Source organism: Cervus elaphus, chromosome 22 (genome assembly GCF_910594005.1).
Source record: "Cervus elaphus chromosome 22, mCerEla1.1, whole genome shotgun sequence".
Taxonomy (NCBI): Eukaryota; Metazoa; Chordata; class Mammalia; order Artiodactyla; family Cervidae; genus Cervus; species Cervus elaphus.
In genome coordinates this window covers 57,815,639-57,833,673 of record NC_057836.1, presented here as the reverse complement: position 1 = coordinate 57,833,673, position 18,035 = coordinate 57,815,639, and the positions used below count along the sequence as shown (strand labels likewise).

Here is an 18,035-nt window from a genome sequence, read left to right as displayed (position 1 = left end):
GATCCTGAAGTTAGTATCTGAAGTTCTCTTCATCTGGTAAATTTTCCCCAAGAGGATCTTTTAGATTCCTGCTTGGTTTTCTGCACCCTGGGTAGGGGCTAGAGTGGGATAAAGGGATGCCTCTTGTTCAGAATACGGACTTTCACTTATCAGTGTTTTCAATTCAGCATATCATTCCTGGACTAATGTCCTTCCTGAGCATAGGTCTTCTTTTTCTAAAATTTTTTATTGGAGGATAATTGATTTACAATATTGTGTTGGTTTCTGCCATATGTCAACATGAATCAGCCATAAGTATACACATGTCTCCCCTCTCTTGAACCTCCCTCCCACCCCGTTCCACCCCTCCAGGCTGTCGCAGAGAGCCTGATTTGAGCTCCCTGAATCGCAGAGCAAACTCCTCCTGGCTATCTGTTTTACATACGGTAATTTGTATGTTTCAGTGCTACTCTCAGTTCCCCACCCTCTCCTTCCCCCACTGTGTCCACAACTGTGTTCTCTATGTCTGCATCTCATAGATCTTCTTTGATGTAACCTCAACAGAGAGAGGAGTGAAAGAAGTTCGCAGGCGTAGAAGAGGCAGAGAAGGCGGAAGGGAGCCTCCTGGTTGCAAGGGCTCAGAGCAGGGCTGGGAGGGAGGTTGTTCCTGAGGCCATTGAGGCTCTTGATCACGCTTGCCCTCGGCAGCCGCGCTGAGGCCGGGTGGGACGCCGCCTTTCCCCTCTGCTGACCCAGCCATGCTCTTCAGGTGCTTTCACAGCGTTGCTTCCATCTCTCGTCGGCTTCATTTGCTCTTTTGCTTCTGTCTTTGTGAATTTCTGCCTTTAAGAAATTTTTATTCTTAATTCTTATTGGGAGACTGCAGGATCTTAGCTTCCTGACCCCTCATAGGGATCGAACCTGTGCCACCTGGGGTAGGAGTGCAGAATTCTAACTACTGGACTGCCAGGGAGTTTCCCACATCCCTCTACTCTCACTTTAGTTTGACTTGAGAGGAACCAGAGATAAATGAGTGCACTTAATTAGTCAATTTTGATCATCACTCTGGGGCGCAGCTTTCTCACATCTAAAATGAAAGACTTAGAGCGGACCACCTCTAAGTTTCTCTGAATCTCAAATTCTGTGAATTCATTATAAAGAGGTGCCGTAGAGTGTAGGACTGACTCTCAGAACTGTCAAGAGTTCAAACATTAGACAAATTACTAAAGCATGAGTCATCAGGTGAAGTTTCGTCTCAGAGGTAGGGGCTGAAAAGTTGTGTGTGGATTGCATGCACAAAGAGAATAAGAAGGAACTTGCCTGAGTGCACAAAAGTAGTCAAGACCACGGATGGGGAAGGGGCGTATTGAGAAGGAGCAGGAAACCAAGTTGGGTATTCACCACGTATACATTAGAACTTGTTGCAGAGGACCTTCAAAGGCTAAAATTTAAACTTAACTGCAGGAAGAAGTGTCAGTCTTCAAAAATAATATAATCTTAGTTCCAACTAGCATTTATTTTCATCTCATAACCTTTGCACAATTCTTATTCATATCATTTCTCTTTAAAGTGAATTGGGGGAAAAGCCTCATTTTTTATTTCAAAGAAAAGCCTTTTAAAGTATAATGACATTGTTTTGAGAACCAATGCTGTAGTTTTTGAGGTGGAGTGTCATTTTGATGTCACATTTGAGATGTTTTTTCATTTTCTTACAGGTTTTATTGTTGTATGCATATAATATGAAGCCCCTGAATATTTCTGATGTTGCATCTACTGCTTGCAACAGTGTGTATGTAGGCTCTTTCTGGGTTCCACTCAAAAGGCAAGTAAAGATGGATTATCTGCAATTCTAACCCTCTTTGCTGATATTTTCATAAGGTTGGCTGTCTCAGTAATATACAAGGTAAATCCAGGAGAACTTTTGGAAGACATTTTTGGAAGAATCTTCCGTTTACTTAGAGAAGTATGATATTGCAGTGGTTAGGAGCATGAGCTCTGACTTCAGTCTGCTTTGGTTCACATGCCAGTGGCCTTCCCTATCCCAGTATCCTCGACCAGGCTACTTAACCTCTGTGTGCCTCAGTCTCCTATCAATAAAATAGGGATAATAATAGGACCTGGAGTATTTTGGATATTTTGTTGGAGTATTGTCCTAGTATTGATGGCTCAGAAGGTAAAGAATTCACCTGCAATGTGGGAGACCTGGGTTTGATCCCTGGGTTGGGAAGATCCCCTGGAGGAGGGCATGGCAGCCCACTCTAGTATCCTAGCCTGGAGAATCCTCATGGACAGAGGAGCCTGGCAGGCTGCAGTCCATGGGGTCCCAGAGAGTCAGACATGACTGAGCAACTCAGCACAGCAAATTATTGGAGTAACAGTTCCTAGTATTTCATGAACAGATCACAGAGAGTATAAAGATATTGTCTGTACTATATTTTGCCTGTAGTTTAGGGCGTGTTTTAAAAATAACTTAATGTGACTCTGTATTAAGTTGTAATTAAGCCCAAACTCCATCCCCATCCTGGCCTCATCCTTCCCTCTCTGCCCAGTCCTATATGTTGGCCAATCCTATCTGTTCCCCCATCAAAAGTCTCTGCATCAACCACACTGTTTACCTACCTCTTCATCCAACAGTGAATGGAGACTCTTAACTTTCACTCATGCCTGGGTTCTGTCTTCTGATTTTACCCTATTCAATTCCTTGTTTGTTTTCAGTGTTTTTCTTTGCTTAGTTAATTTAGTTGTGATTCCACTATTTGTTACTCTTGTGACCCAAGCCCTAACCCATTCCATTTTCTCATTTCTGAGATGGAAATAATACTTTGCCTACCTTTGGGGGTTATTGTTGGGATCAAGACAGACAGTATATGCATATGCATTGCATGCATGTATAATATATGCATATACTTTGCAAAACCAAAAGCACCAGGCAAATGTCAAGTCTCTTCACGGCCTCCTGCACCTGTCGGCCTCAGCTCTTTCCCCTGTTCGGCACCTACTAAGTGCTCAGTGAACAGAGACTTGGTGCTTCTCCGTCCTTCCGAAGAGAGTCTGGTTCCTGCTCCCTGATTTCCATTTGGAAGGACTTCCTGGCCTCACCATGAAAGGGAGTAAAACAAGAGATGTTTTAAGAGCTGGCATACTTTGAATTATTCAGTCAACTTTCTTTTCCTGTTTTAGGTTTTTTCAGTGAAATGGCAGAAAATGTTAGACATAAGACTATACTGGCACCACTAAGCCACAACATTGGGAAGTCATGCTCCTACCTTTGTTGTTGTTCAGTCACTGAGTCATGCCCAATTCTGCTCTTACCTTGTACATCCAAAATGTAGCAGGATTTATTTTTCAGAACCGCTTGATGAAAAAGATTATAATTTCTGCAGAACAGAATGTAATGAAACTGACAGGATTCTTTTTTTTTTTTTTTTAACTACAAAACAGTCTTGATTTTGGTGTGTTTATGATCAACAGTAGGGTGACTAAAGTTAGGGACATGCCTCTGTCACTGAGGCTCTTATCGGGGAAGGTACCTGACAAATGTTCATCGGATCCATCCTTTGGTGATACAGTAAAAATAGACTATTTCTCTCACCCAGGGTGGAGTTCCTTGTGTTCCTATGAGGGTCAAGATAAGGGCAATCTATAGGGAGTTGCTCTCGTTAACCATCCTTTAGAAGGCAAAGTAAGAGGATGGTGTGGAAAACTGGAGAAATGATGTTCCTGCATTTGTTCCTGATGTCATTTTGGTTTTTTGCATCATCAACTTCTTTTACATGAAAATTTCCCTCCATCCCTGGATAGAGACCTGTGGCTCCATGCACATTTATGCATGCACCTGTTCTCTGCACGCCTGGATCCCAGAGTCCCTGGGAGCCCTGCAGGTGGCTGCTTGCCTCCTTTCACTGTTTCAGTGCTTTTCCAGCTTCTGACCTCAATGACCAGTTAACCCCTGCCTTTGCACCTCCACAAGTCACTGGACTGTGACTCCAGATGCTTTCTGGCCTCAGTGTAGTTACCACTTTGTCCTCTGCCCTGATCCTTGGCTTTTGCTCTTCCTTCTTTCTCGACTCTTCTCCCGAACCCCGCCTCCCCACACAGTGCTCGTCACTGTGCGGGCTCCTCGACTGGTCTCTTAGAGCCGTGGCTGACGGGTCCTAATCCTTAGCTTCAGACCAGCCCGCCAGTCGGAGGTGGTACCGAGTTTAAGCAGAGTGGATCTTTTGTCACTACCTGGTGTTTCTTTGCCCGCGTAGATATTTATTTCCTTTATTTTCATCTTAAGCATCATTTTGGCTGTCTACATTTCTTTTCTCACCATGCCTCTGTGCTTGTGCTGCTGTGCTTAGTCATATCCATCTCCTTGCAACCCCATGGACCATAGCCCGCCAGGTTCCTCTGTCCATGGGATTTTCCAGGCAAGAATACTGGAGTGGTTGCCATTTCCTCCTCCAGGGAATCTCTAGTATGCCTTTGCCAGTTTATAAATCTGACTGGATGTATAACTAAATCATAAACATTATACAGATGAGAATCACATCTCTTGGCTCATGTCTCTTGAATGAAGGAATAATTGAATGAATGATGTTTGGTGGGGTGGGGGGGGGGGTGCCAGAAATCTAAGTGTTAAATAACTAAGGATTTATTTTACACATATTATTGGTTCTGGGAATAAATGAATGCCTTTCTTAACTTTTCAAATAAAATACATATGTATTTGTTATTTTTAGAGTTATTTCAGTTCATGAGAAACTATCTAATCTTGCACAAATTGCTGAAATATCATTGCCAACAACTCCTAAAGTTACTTCAAATGAAAATTTACGTGAAGTAGAGGAAACAGAAGAGCAATCAGTTGATGCAGAAATGGAAGTAAGTTAATGGAAAATTATCTTGCAGGATGGATGTCATTATCCATAATCATTTAAATTATTTTTTACTTTGTCAGGGCAGAACTAAACGTAGATAACTAAACGTTATCTATGTAACTAAACGTAGATCATGTGGTTCTTCTGGCCTTTACTTTCTCTACTTAGAGAACCAAATATGACCCAACTTTTGGACACATAAGTAATGTTTTCCTCAAAGCTCTTCTAATACTAAGAATCAGATGGTAATGAAAACAGAGCCCACCTAGAGAAGTTATTCAGATATCACCATGGCTCCTAAGAAACAATGCTCTGTAGCTTTATAGTGTTACTTTTAATTTTTCACTCTAATATTTGAGCATTTTTATTATGCAAATAATATGTGAAGAAAAATGAGAAAATATAGATAAACATATATCTTTCAGACTTTTTCTGCACATCTGTATTTTTCTAACCAGAAAAAAGGCATATTATATTAACGTTATAGTGTGTTATTCATCTGATTACAGAGTTGAGTGGTTTTGTGATGACTGATGTTCATGTTTTGGAGGAAAGGGTTATTTCTCTTCTATTCCTTATGCATTCTAAACCTGTTGAGAAATGCAACATGGAAAACGGATACTGTATATGGAGATGTCAAAACCTCAGCACCGTTGCTGATAAAACTGATTAGCAAACATGGCATTGAATCTATGGCCAAATAAGCTTATTACCATTCCACCCCTGAATTAGCCAGACTTGCCCACCTAGTCACACAGTTATCTAGCATACTTTTGTGACCATAGGATTTCCACCACTCCCCTCCTGCCCCAGAAGGCTGACCACATGGAGAAGCAGAGGATAATAGTCCTGTAGGCAGGGTGCCTCCAAAAATGTAAGCAAAGATTACCTTGATGGGTCTGAGCCTAGCATACTCTGTTGCTTTTCTCAGACTCATCAATCAGATAAGTGACTCTGCTCTTCTGGCTAGGTCTGAAAGAAGCTCCAAGTGTCCTTCCTTCTCAGGAGTGGAGTGGAAGTTCCTCATCCTCTATGGAAAAATGAGAGAAGCAGAGAATGTGTGTCCTCCCCTAACCACTTGCTCTTTGAATTTCCATTTGTACATTCATCCAGTTCCTTGAGATATATGTTCCCTAGTTACTGCAGCAAATTTTTTTGAAAAAAATATCAAATAGTTGGACAAGGTTTAAAATGAAAAGGGACAGTCTCCTGCCCACCTGTCCACAACCTGCGGTCCTGCAAGCAGTCCACTTGCAACTCTTTCAGTCGTTCCTTTTGTTATTTAGTTCCAAGTCTATAAATAATTTGCAGAATCAGTTGCGAAAAACAAGGCAACCAACACAACTTCAAATCCAAGTGAGTCCACCGGGCTCTGTGGCTCCTGACACCAGCCTCCAGGCTGGCAGAGCGTCCATTCTCTGGAGCATCTCCAGGCACTGGGCTGTGGCGAAGGAAGGGAACACATCATAGCCTGGCTCTGCACGTTTGCATTGTGTCACTTCCTCTCACATGTCTTTGGATGAATAGTCACAAGCCATGCCAACAATTCTGCTACCAACTTGGCAAGAGGAAAGCCAGAAAAGCTGACGAATAATGCTAATGAGAGCCCAAAACAATTAGTTTTCTCCCTTGATGTACCAATTTCACACAGTATCTGTTGATTTTACCATGATGTGTAAGGACTTGAATCCCTGCTACTTCTCAGCTGTTCTTTTCCCCTTCCTTTCTAAATGCGGTTATATCACAGGATTTAATTAAGCCAGCATTCAGTGTTTACGTTATTATAACCCTTTGAACAGCGCTCACAGTTTAGAGGGTACTGTGGTTATTTTCCTTTCCTGTAGAAGGTTTGATTTTTCCTCTCTCTGTCTTTTTTCTTAGCTTCTCTCTGATCATTACATGAGATCTGTCATGTTCATCCATAAATTTTCTTACCCAAGCATAAATGCTTATGTCTCAACTCTCCTTTCCCTTCCTGGAGGCCCCTCTCTGACTCTGGGTAAGGGCTGGTCACCCCCAATGCCGGCAGCACAGCTCTAATCCTGGGACCTCCCTCTGCTGCTTTTCTGTTTGCATTCCCTGCCACTTGGGTCCCATATATGTTTTACTTCTCTGTTAGCTTTTAGGATCTTCCCTTTATTTTTGAACTGCTGAATCTTTTTTTTAATCACTTTTTGCTAGTTTGATATTTAATTGGTTATCAACAAGAAAACATTTTTAATTCTTAAAGAGTATTATTGGCATGGGCTCACTTGGTTGTCTTATTTACCTCATCTTCACACCAGTTACGGGAAAGTGCAGAATCTAGCAGCTCTCCTGATCTTCGGGATACACATGTGGGTGTTTTTCAGCCTAAGTTTACCGACGGAGTGAATGAGTGCAGTTTCCATTGCTGTGAAAGCACCAGTCCAGCTGTAAGAGGATTATCAGGCAAGAACAGTTCGTCTTTGCAAAGAAACAGCTTTCCAGAGTTTGCATCAGCTGTGCCCTGTGCCTGCATTTATCGTAGAACTGGTAGCTTAGAATTTCAGCTGCACGTCCTGTACAGGTCCTCAAATGTTATGACACAAATTACCAGATGTTTAACGATAGCAATACTATCCTGAGTCCTTACAATAAATCTCCTGGTAGATCAGACACCTCAAGCTCATGAGATTCATATATGTAATTCTTTTCCTAAAGTGCATTGTTGCCCTTTCACATCTGTTTTCAAGAACTCATTTTTAAAATTCTTTCATAAATCTCTTCAATCGTAGTTTTTTAGTCACAGACCAAACTTAACAGGTTGCTGTCCCTGAGCTATAACCCAGACGACTCTTTGCTGAAATTGTCCTTGAATGCATTATTATATAGTTCATAAAAGGAAAGTGATGGTGTTTCTCCTGAACCATTTGTCTTCCCAGCTGACACTGTCTGAGACAGGAGATTGAGTGTCCATTGAGTAAGGATTCTAGGTTGTGCTCTGCCACTCAGCTTTACTACCAAGGCTTAGTCACCTGACCTTCCCTGGGACTAGTTTTCTCCTTGTCCCTCACCGTGATCTTCTCACTCAGATACCACTGAGATGAAGAGATGGCTCCTTGGGGAGAATGAGTCATCAGAAGTTCCCTGGGAGTCAGATGTCGGTATCAAGCTCATCCCCTTGAGCCCAGCTCCTGAGTCAAGGAGTTGACTATGAATACAAACAAATTAGGAATAAACAGGGGAAGTGGGGGCATTTGGCAGGCAGAGGGAAGAATCCAGATCCCCACCTTGCCTGAGTCAAGCTTTGCATCTTGCTTTCATGTCCTGACTAGAGTGATATATATGAGTGACTCAGTTCTTGAGAAGAATAAATTCCTTTCAGTCCTGATGTTCTCCTCTGTATTTTTGAGTTTGTTTTATTCTCCAACTTAAAAATGTTTCTTCAACTTTAATTAGGGCATTTTGAGATGTGTTCCAGTTCTGGTAGTTATTTATATATACAGGAATGTCACAAAATGAGGGAAAAACTAATATTTTTAGTGTACGTGAATTGGCAAACAAATTAATTCACAACATTTGAAAGTTGTGAAATATAACGTTTTCTTTTTTCCAGTATGCTAACCAACATGTAAGGGAAAAAAGCACTTAGGTTCTGGGTTATATCAAATGAATTCCATTGACTAAAATCTGCTGGTTCGTTGTCATGACAACCTTCACTTGGAGCTAATTAGAATTTAACTAGGACACTTGAAGAGATCGATTCTGGTTGGGAATTGGACAGGATTTCATAACCTCTATAATCTAATATATTTACTTCTATCACAGTATAGATTTTTGGTGGGTTGTTAAACATAAAGGTTCAGAAAATGTGCCTTTGGTTGATATGGGAGGCAGTGAATCTGGTTGATATGGGAGGTAGTGAATCTGGTTGATATGCGTGGTAGTGAATCTTGTTATATTTCTCATTCCCTTCCTTTTTTTTTTTCTTTTTTCCCCTCCAAATCCCTATGGTCTACAATAAGCCAAAAACTTGAGAACACAGGTATTAATTTAAGATGTTTTGGGAGGGCTACAGAACAGGTGTTCCAGTCACTTCTGGCGTGAAAACATGTCCTTCTTCCAAAATGAACAACACTGGCTCTGAATCACTGGGTTATTTTAACCTATCATTCTTTGCTTTATGGGGTATCTTCAGAGCATATCAGGTGCTTGAAGGCATATGAAAGATACAAACCATTCTGCTTTTAAGACACAAATACCTTTTTGGAATGATAACAACATAGTGACACAAAAAGCCTAAAATAATATTTACCAGGTCATCTAAAATGAGTTTAGTAAACATGTGTGGGACACCCGATTGTATAAGGCAATTAAAGTTAGTTCACATATCCCCAATATCAAAGTACTGTGAAAACATAGAACAAAATACAATTAAGCATTAGCATGAATTAACACACTATTTTTGAGAGACTGGTATGTGCAAAAATTTTCTAGGCTTGAGAAGATAAGAACATACTGAAATCAGTACAATTAAATCCCTGTCAGGAGAGCTTAATCACTGGATGAGTATGGTCATAGGTACCCAGATGTTGTTCGTAATGAGCCCAGCTGCCTGGTGGCCCTTAGCAAGCAAAGTCTGGCATTCAAAGAAACATAAATTTAATATTCAAAACAGTTGAAAATGCATCTGAATCTTTATGGAGCCTCTCATAAGGACATCCGAGAGGGAATCCTTTCATCATATACAGCGTAACTCCTTTAAGTCTCCTTTTCCCAACTGCCTTGTTCTTCGTGCCTCTCTGGCATCCGTGGCCGCTCTCTAACCTCTGAACCTATCCCTCCAGCCCAGGTGGTGCTAGTGGTAAAGAATCCACCTGCTAATGCTGGATATGGGAGATGTGGGTTCAATCCCTGGGTCGGGAAGATCCCCTGGAGTTGGAAATGGCAACCCACTCCAGTATTCTTGCCTGGAAAATATCATGAACAGAGGAGCCTGGCAACAGTCCATGGGGTTGCAAAGAGCTGGACATGACGGAGCGACTAAGCATGTACTCCCTCCAATTCAGTCTGCATGGAGTGTTTTGCCTGCTCTCAGCTTCCCACTCTGGCTCAACTCCTGATTACTGAAGTCGCTTTGTCTCCCTGACACCTTCCCGTTTTCCTGTTTCCTCCATTCTGGGTGCTACACTTACACAAAAGGGCAAGGTTGCTAGAATCCTTCCTTCTCAATGGGGGGACTGTTGATGGCAACTATTTTAAGTTATCATTTAAACAAATCTCATTCACATAGATGTGTGTGTGTGTGTGTTAAAAGAGAAAACTGAACTAGACTTTGTCCTTGCTTCAGTAGGTCAGGCAGCGTTCTGTTAGCCTCTGTAGATTGAAATAAAGACCATGTTTCTTTGCACCCCCAAATACCCTGTGCCCCCTTACTATTATATATTGTTTTGGCCATTATCTCTTTCTGTGTCTCTTCCTACCTCTTGACTTTGAATTCCTTTGCTCGGGGGTCTGCTTCATCTTTTGATGTTCAATACCTTGCCCAGTAGCTGACATATAGTGCCTCTTCAGTAGTTGCTCATGAAACTTCTCATTGGAGACCTATGGAGAGCACCCACTCCAGACCAAGGATCCAGCAGGAGATGAGATGTGAAGTCATGGAGCTGGATGTTATATCGGGGTGTCAGGGGTGCAGGGTGAATGTAGGACCCTGGGAAAGCAGGGCTGGGTGAGGGGTGGGGGTTGGAGAAAGTGGGGGCAGCACCCAGAAGAGCATCCCATGACCCCTCCTGAGATTTGCTAAGATAACCCTGATGGCATGTGGAGGAGGGGTGCGGGAAGCAAGAGTTTGGAGGATGGAAAGCAATTTAGAATGTGTTTTTTTTTTTTTCTTAAAACTGGTGAATGACCATGAGAAACTTCAAAGTCAAAAAGTTGGCTCTGTTAGTTCTGAAGTAACTCAGAGGCCCTCCACTCACAGAATCAACAGATGCTCCTTCTTAAGGGGGAAATGGCAAATATTGAGCAAGGGACCGTCTGTGCCCTCCCGGCCCTCCTTGCCAACTGCAGCGTCCCTCTGGCAGCCTTCCGAGGAACTGATGAGCTTGGCACTTCCCTTGTCTTTGTTTCTGAGGCAGAAAGGTCATGGGAGGTCCCTCTCAGCCCAACAGCACATCAGCCAGTTTCCAACATCTATGCGTGGTCTACCTGAAATAACACCAAAGAAATAGAACGTTGTTGAGGCAAAATTTCTGTTCACTGTGTGTTGAGACAGACCGTGGAAGGCATTTATCAAGAAACATGGCTGTCTCCATCTGTTATGTGAAATGTTTAATGATACAGACAGTGTCGTTTTGCTTATTAGCTCTTGATGAAATCATGACAGCGGCCCATCACAGATATTATTGCAACCTTCTGTATAGAAAGAAAACATACTTTACCCAGTCCTAAGAACTCAATTAGAAACATAGAAATAGGGACAAACAAGAATATGTAAGAACACACTCCAAGATGTGTGTTGCCCAGTCTAGTAACGGGGGCAAGATTGCAAAGGTCACCATAGAGAGCTGGTGACCCCGATGAGTGCTGGATGTCCTGCTGCCTTCCATCCTTTCCAGTCCCATGAATGCTACCCTACTTCTGGTCATGATGCTTCCCGCCCAATGTGAGACGCCTCCTAGCTAATTGCTTTCTCTTATCTCTTCCTAGTCTAGTTAACCTTTAAACAGTGGCCAGATGGCCGGAATTATTAATATTTTCTTAAAGCAATCATTATCCCCTCAGTCCAGTGCCTCTCAATTTCCTAAGCAACAAAACCCAAATTCCTTACATTTACATGTCCTGTTATGAGTATACCTCTCAGTCTTATTCCTCACCACTCTTACCACCAAGCTTCCAATACACTTCCGTGGTAAAGACCATACCAGGCTCTTTATGTTCCTTGAGTATCTGCTGTTACATTGCTTACATGGCTCCCTCCATCCTTGTCCCCACCCTCTGCCAGCTACTACTTTCTCATGTCTCAATTCCCTTTCTCCAGGAAATGTTCCCTGTTCCATATACATATTGCTATCTCTCCCATCTCTAGGTTAACATGTCATGGCTACCCATGTTCTGACCACACTCTACTTGGCATATTATTTAGTCAAGTATGAATCTATTTTTTTTCAGTTCTTATACACTTTGTGAGGACCGGGTCTGTTTCTTTATCTTCGTGTTCCACACTGCCTAGTAGAATGCCTCAGATATATTTGTTAAAGTGAATAGAATTAGCTATAGCTTTGGAACTCCAGATTTTGATCTTTTCTATGTTTGTGCATTTGTTAAAACTTTAATATGAGTTCAGTTGTTTCTTTATCTTAAGGCTTTTAGCCAGCCTTGGTGAGCGTTAATTTAAAAATGAATGCACTTTGATCATTTTCATATTTCTGGATGTTAGTACATGTATGTACTAATAGTACTGAAATAAAAGCAAGCTGTTGAAAGATGTGAGCAACACTGTGAGATAAGCAGTTTATCTCTGACAGTCTTATGATCATGACTCCTTTAGTTGTAAGTAAAGAAAAGCTTTATCAGTACTTACACTAACCCAAATGAAATAGGTTTGGTAAGGAGGCAGTGCTTGGCAGGGCATGGTCAGTAAGCTCTTGCATAACCAAGGACCAGGGACCAAACACAGTGTACCCCACAGAAAATGAAACTTGGAGAGTCAGGAGCCAAGAGTGCACAGGGCCCCACAGGGGGTGTAAGTTCTCCTTTATCTGTTTCCTCCTCCTCCTCCTTATACATCTGGTCCTGGGGCTGCTTTCTCCTGCTCCTGCTGGGACCTCTCAGCTCATGCAGCCAGTACTGCTGACAGCTCTCTTCTGTCGTCTTTCCTTATGTAAAATCCCAGTGATGGAGAATCTGATTGGTTCAACCCTGCCCACAGGTTGATCTCTCTTGGGTCCAGTGTCCACCCAGAAACACAGCTGTGGCCATACAGTAGGGGCCTCAGCAGTGTCCTCAACAGTGGACTGAGGATGATGCTGACTCTTCCTCTTTTTGAAAATACTTATTTATTTGTCCTTGCCAGGTCTTAGTTGCAGCACCTGGAACTTCACAGCTAAGAGTTCACCTGCCACTGCTGAGATCCTACCTGCTACCACTCTCTTCCTCTTCGTTTACTCTTTCCAGTTTTGTGGGTTTTTTTTGGTCAATTTCCAACTGTTCAGCTTTTCTTAAACCCTTTCTGAGATCCAACCCTCTTTATTCCAGGGCTCTCTTCTCAGAAGAAAAGTGGTCTTCCAAAATCTTATTTTGGTGTAAATTCCTTTACCTGTTCTTCTGTAACATATGAATTTTAATGGTGAATTTGCAGGGGGAAAAATCCTAAAATAATGTATTATTCATCATTAAATCTTATATTTTGTGGCTATTCTGTATCTTTTCAAGTAACCGTAATTACTTTAAAGATTGTGACCTCTGAATACCTCTAAATTTCATCCTTGGAATTAGGATTAGAGAATGATGTAGGAAAAGACAAATGGAATAAATAATTTGTAACTAAAATACCCAGTATTTTACCAATAAGATCAACCTCACTGTGTTGTCTTTTATTTCTAGAACATGATTATTGTCTGTTGCAATGAAATAGTATCCTTGTTTTTGAGTGATGAAATGGCAACTCCACTATCTGAGGTATGTATCTCTTTTAAAACTGTATCTGATTCTCTCACAAGTATGTTGTTGCTATGGAAATGGAATTGCAGAAAACATCTATTATGAAAGTATCAAGGGCCTAACCCTCCTTAATTAATGTGAAAAAAGTGATAAACATGAGTTTATAACAGCATGTTATTTTGGTTAGACATATTTTTTGTTAGAAAATAAACTAGTACAGAAATTTGTGAAGAGGATAATCTTAAAATCATCTCAAACCCTCCATTTAGAGAATAACCACTATTAACATTTTGGAAAATATCTTACATATTTTTCATATATAATTAGACTTTAGAATTTTTACATCAATGGGATCATTCTGCACACACATTTTTTAACTTTTTTTTTTTATTCAGCGATAGTATTAACGGAGATATTTTTTGTGTAAAGTCTACCCTGTTCAATTTAATGCCTACATAATAGTTTCTTTTGTATATTGTCATGTCAGGCTTTATTTATATAATTAGATCTTTATTCATGGATCTTGAAGTTGATGGATTCTAGTACATACTTATTTCACCCTTCTGCATTACCCATCCTCCAAGTTAATTGCTAGGAATAGGATTTTGGAGTAAAAAGCATATACCCATGGTCCCTGGTTTACAGTGATTCAACTTATGATTTTTTAACTTTACAGTATTGTGAAAGCAATACCTATTCAGTAGAAACTGTACTTCGAGTTTTGAATTTTGAACTTTTCCCAGGCTAGTGATATGCAGTCTGATACTTGTAATGCTTGGCAACAGCAGTGAGCCACAGCTCCCATCAACCACATGATCCCAAGAGGAAACAATCCATACATGTAACCACCATTCTGTTTTTAACTTTCAGTACAGTATGCAATAAATGTGCATAATAAGTATGCATAAGCTACTCAACACTTTATTGTAAAGTTGGCTTTGTTTTAGATGACCGTGTCCCACTGAGGGCTAATGTATGCTAATGTATGTGTTTTGAGCACTTTTAAGGTGTGTGCTAGGCTAAGCTCTGATGTTTGGTAGGTTAGGTATATTAAGGATATTTTTGACTTAAAATATTTTCAGCCCATGATGAGTTTATCCATTTATTGTTTCTGTTCAGTTGCAATCTATAGATCACTTGGTTACTGTTTCTTGAACTGAATTAAATTCTCTTTAATTTTCAATATCTGAAATTTAATATCTGATTAATTTTTTTTCATCTGGCCATTCATGTTCTTGTCCCATTTTTTAAAATGAAGAACTTAATTTTTTTATTGTGGAAATGTGTAGAATTACTACAGCAGACCATTGGTAATTAAAAGATCAGGCTTAAATCTCATTTTGTACAAACCGTGGTTTACAAGGGCTTCCCTGGTGGATCAGATGGTAAAGAATCTGCCTGCAATGCAAGAGTATGTCACAGAAAAAAGTTGGTTTTTAAACACACATGATTTATAACATTAATGGGCTTTGGCTCCTGACAGACCTGGGTTGAAATCCCAACCTTGGATCTTGTTTGACCCAAAGGCAAATTATTTAACTTCTCTAAGCTTCAGTTTTATCAGATATAAATTGGGATAATAATACCAATAATGCCTCACAATCGTGAGGATTAAAGTAAATAAAGTATGTTAGTATTGGGAGTAGGGTCTAGTGCAAATAGGGGCTTCTCAGCTGGCACTAATGGTAAAGAACCCACTTGCCAATGCAGGAGACCTAAAAGATGCACATTCAATCCCTGGGTCAGGAAGATCCCCTGGAGGAGGGCATGGTAACTCCCTCCATATTCTTGCCTGGAGAATCCCATGGACAGAGGAACCTCATGGGCTACCGTCCATGAGGTCACAAAGAGTCAAACACGACTGAAATGACTTAGCACAGCATAGCTAGTGCAAATAAATATTTAGTAAATTATTAGCTATTTCATTGTCATCATCATTATCTTTACCATGGTCCTGCCTTCTGTGTTTGAATTCTTCAAGCTCTAATCAACTAATTTCAACTGATTTTTAAGATAAAAATTTGTTCTGAAACATTGACAGAAAAGGAGAGCAATGGTGCTAAAGATAGAAAACCAGGAGTCATTTTCTGTTCCTGTAGCATAAGTCACTGTTGGATCTTGGAGAAATTAAGTCAAGGTGCAAGATTCCAACACGAGATCCCAGTCTTGCGTCTTTGGTCCAAGAGAAGGTGCCTCCAATTGACCCCATGCTAACCCCTCCACTGAGAGCTAGACTTAACCTGATAGTGCTGGTTGGGGCATGGGCATTTACAAGCTTGTTCCAAGAAATAAATTGTCAGACAAATACAATTACATGCTTTTTTTTTTTTTTTTTTTTGTCACTGGGATGAGATCTTGCTGTTTAGTTCCTTACTGAACCTACCTATTATAATTGCCTTTGCTTGTATTGCCTCTTCTTGATTAAAATAAATATTGCCACATAGCTTGTGACAAAAAGAACCTGCGACTAGCAAGGAAATGAAGTAAGAGAATGAGTGCTCCATGCTGACCTTCTTAGCACACAGTGCAAATGACAATTAGGTATATTTTTTGGTGTGCCAGTGATGAAGCTATCCTTTTATTGCCTACATAAGTTCAAATTACTACAATTTCCAAGTTATCAGATAGGATTTAAATATGATGCTGAAAATATTGTTTCTGCTCTTGCTGTGACTGACTGTGGGGAGGACTAAGACATCTTACACAACTCTCTGTTCATTGGTAATTATTGACTTCCAGCAGTATGCAGAACATTGTTTCAGCCATTTTGGGAAAATGCAGTTGGCCACAACATCCAATAAAGCATTCCTAATTTCTAGGCCTCTTCCTGCTCTAAGCAGACACTGCTCCTGGCCAACTGTTTAGTCAGTTTTTAAAAATTCAGCTGCTATGGAGTTGCTGTGTGTTTATACAAAGACAGCGGAAAAACGAGGTGGATTCTTGACATACCCTTTGAAATAAGCTGTGCAGTTTTTCTGGGTGTTGGATGGGGTTGCATGTGTCCCTGTTTATGTAGGAGAGCTTCCATATCACTTTTTGGGGAGCTGTTAAGTCCGAGAATGTAGTGCTATGCTTTTTAACTTCCTTTGGCTAATTCTGTTACATGGCTGTATACCTCTTGGTTTCTTTTTAACAAAATTTCCCAAATGGTAACAATGAGAATACCATCTTTAAACTGTCATTTACAGCATGGAGAACAAGCTATTCTATAGTTTATTAAGTATTAAAAAATTAATTCTATTAATATAACTTCTTTTGGTTGAGAGTTGCAGGGTTTTTGGTACCAGCTAAGAGCTGTCTGAATAGATTTTATGGATATCAAGAATTACATCTTTCTTCTGTGAGACATTATCATTCTGTCCTCAAGTGAAGAGTATCCTTTGTATGTAAGTTCATGAGACATCCACTTAATATTCTTATATTCTTTTGAAGACAATGCCGGATGACATCATTTCCACACTGCTTTTAAGACACAGCTCTGACTTTGATTCCATCCGCTCACTGTTCACTTCCAACTGTCAAATTTGGCTAAGGGAAAAAGAAAGCCCTTAAGAAAAGGCCAGGCTATTAATGTGCTCTTCAAAATGCTAAGAAAAGACTAAGCTGTTTATAGCATTTTCAAAACGCTCATCTCCCAGAGATTTGCCGGCAACAGTGTCAAGGTGAAACAGCTCTCACTCACCAGGAGCCAAGAGCCTTTGTGTTCCCTGTGCTCAAGGCGCTGGTCCCACTTTCCTCAGACATGCAATTGGGGGTGTAGTGATACTTGGATGTAATTTAAACCAAAATATAGTCATGAACCTGATATTGTGTATTTACTGGAAAAGCGGCGAGAAGTATGTGCGCTGCTTGAGAAAGCAAGCCTGGCTTCATTTTGGATACAGCTGTATTTCAGAATCAAGGGGACAGTTTCCCAAAGTTGAGTCACTTTGTATACCTTCAGAGGTGATGAGAGGCAAGAACATTCTTAGCAGATCTGTTCATTGCTTTCTATCTCACTGCAAACTGAATTAAGTGCTTAGTTTTCACTCACTTCATCCATTTTTTGGTAATGATTTTGTCTTGATTAAAAAACTGGTCCCTTAACAGTGGAATTATAATGCACTTTAGGAGGATGCTGATTTTTGCCCCACATTTCTGAGTCAGTGGACAGATCTTTTGAAAGGCTCTGAATTAGAGTTCTTTATATTCAAATAAATCTACAGAGGAGAAACTGGTGTAAATTTACCCATTTTCCTGGTTATACTTTGGACACCAGCCTTTCTGAGATTTTTGCCCTGTTTCCCGTCTCTCAGGCAGCTGATACTGCCATTATGTTCTCTTCTCAACCACCCGTGAGAGCACAGCGTGGTGGAAAGAGTGCTCTATGAACACCCGAGCCCCAGTGTTACTCCTGTGGACAAGCCATTTGTCCTTAAAGACCTCAGGTCACTTCCATGCTGTTGAAGGTCTCAGAAGCAATGTATTTTAGCAGATAAAAGCATGATTTGATTCTTAGTTCCACCATCTATTATGATGTGATGGTGAGCTACTCACATTTCCTTCTCTGCTTCAGCTCCTTATCAT

At 40.7% G+C, this 18,035-nt stretch overlaps 1 protein-coding gene across 1 annotated transcript in view; it reads left to right on the top strand.

The window, feature by feature from the left end:
• CFAP54 (cilia and flagella associated protein 54) overlaps nt 1–18,035 on the top strand; it is a 294,432-nt gene that overhangs the window by 261,637 nt on the left and 14,760 nt on the right. Inside the window, exons 65-67 of the mRNA XM_043881586.1 lie at nt 1,695–1,801; nt 4,707–4,848; nt 13,413–13,487. Coding sequence (XP_043737521.1) covers nt 1,695–1,801; nt 4,707–4,848; nt 13,413–13,487 — 324 coding nt within the window. The remainder of the gene's footprint in view (nt 1–1,694; nt 1,802–4,706; nt 4,849–13,412; nt 13,488–18,035) is intronic.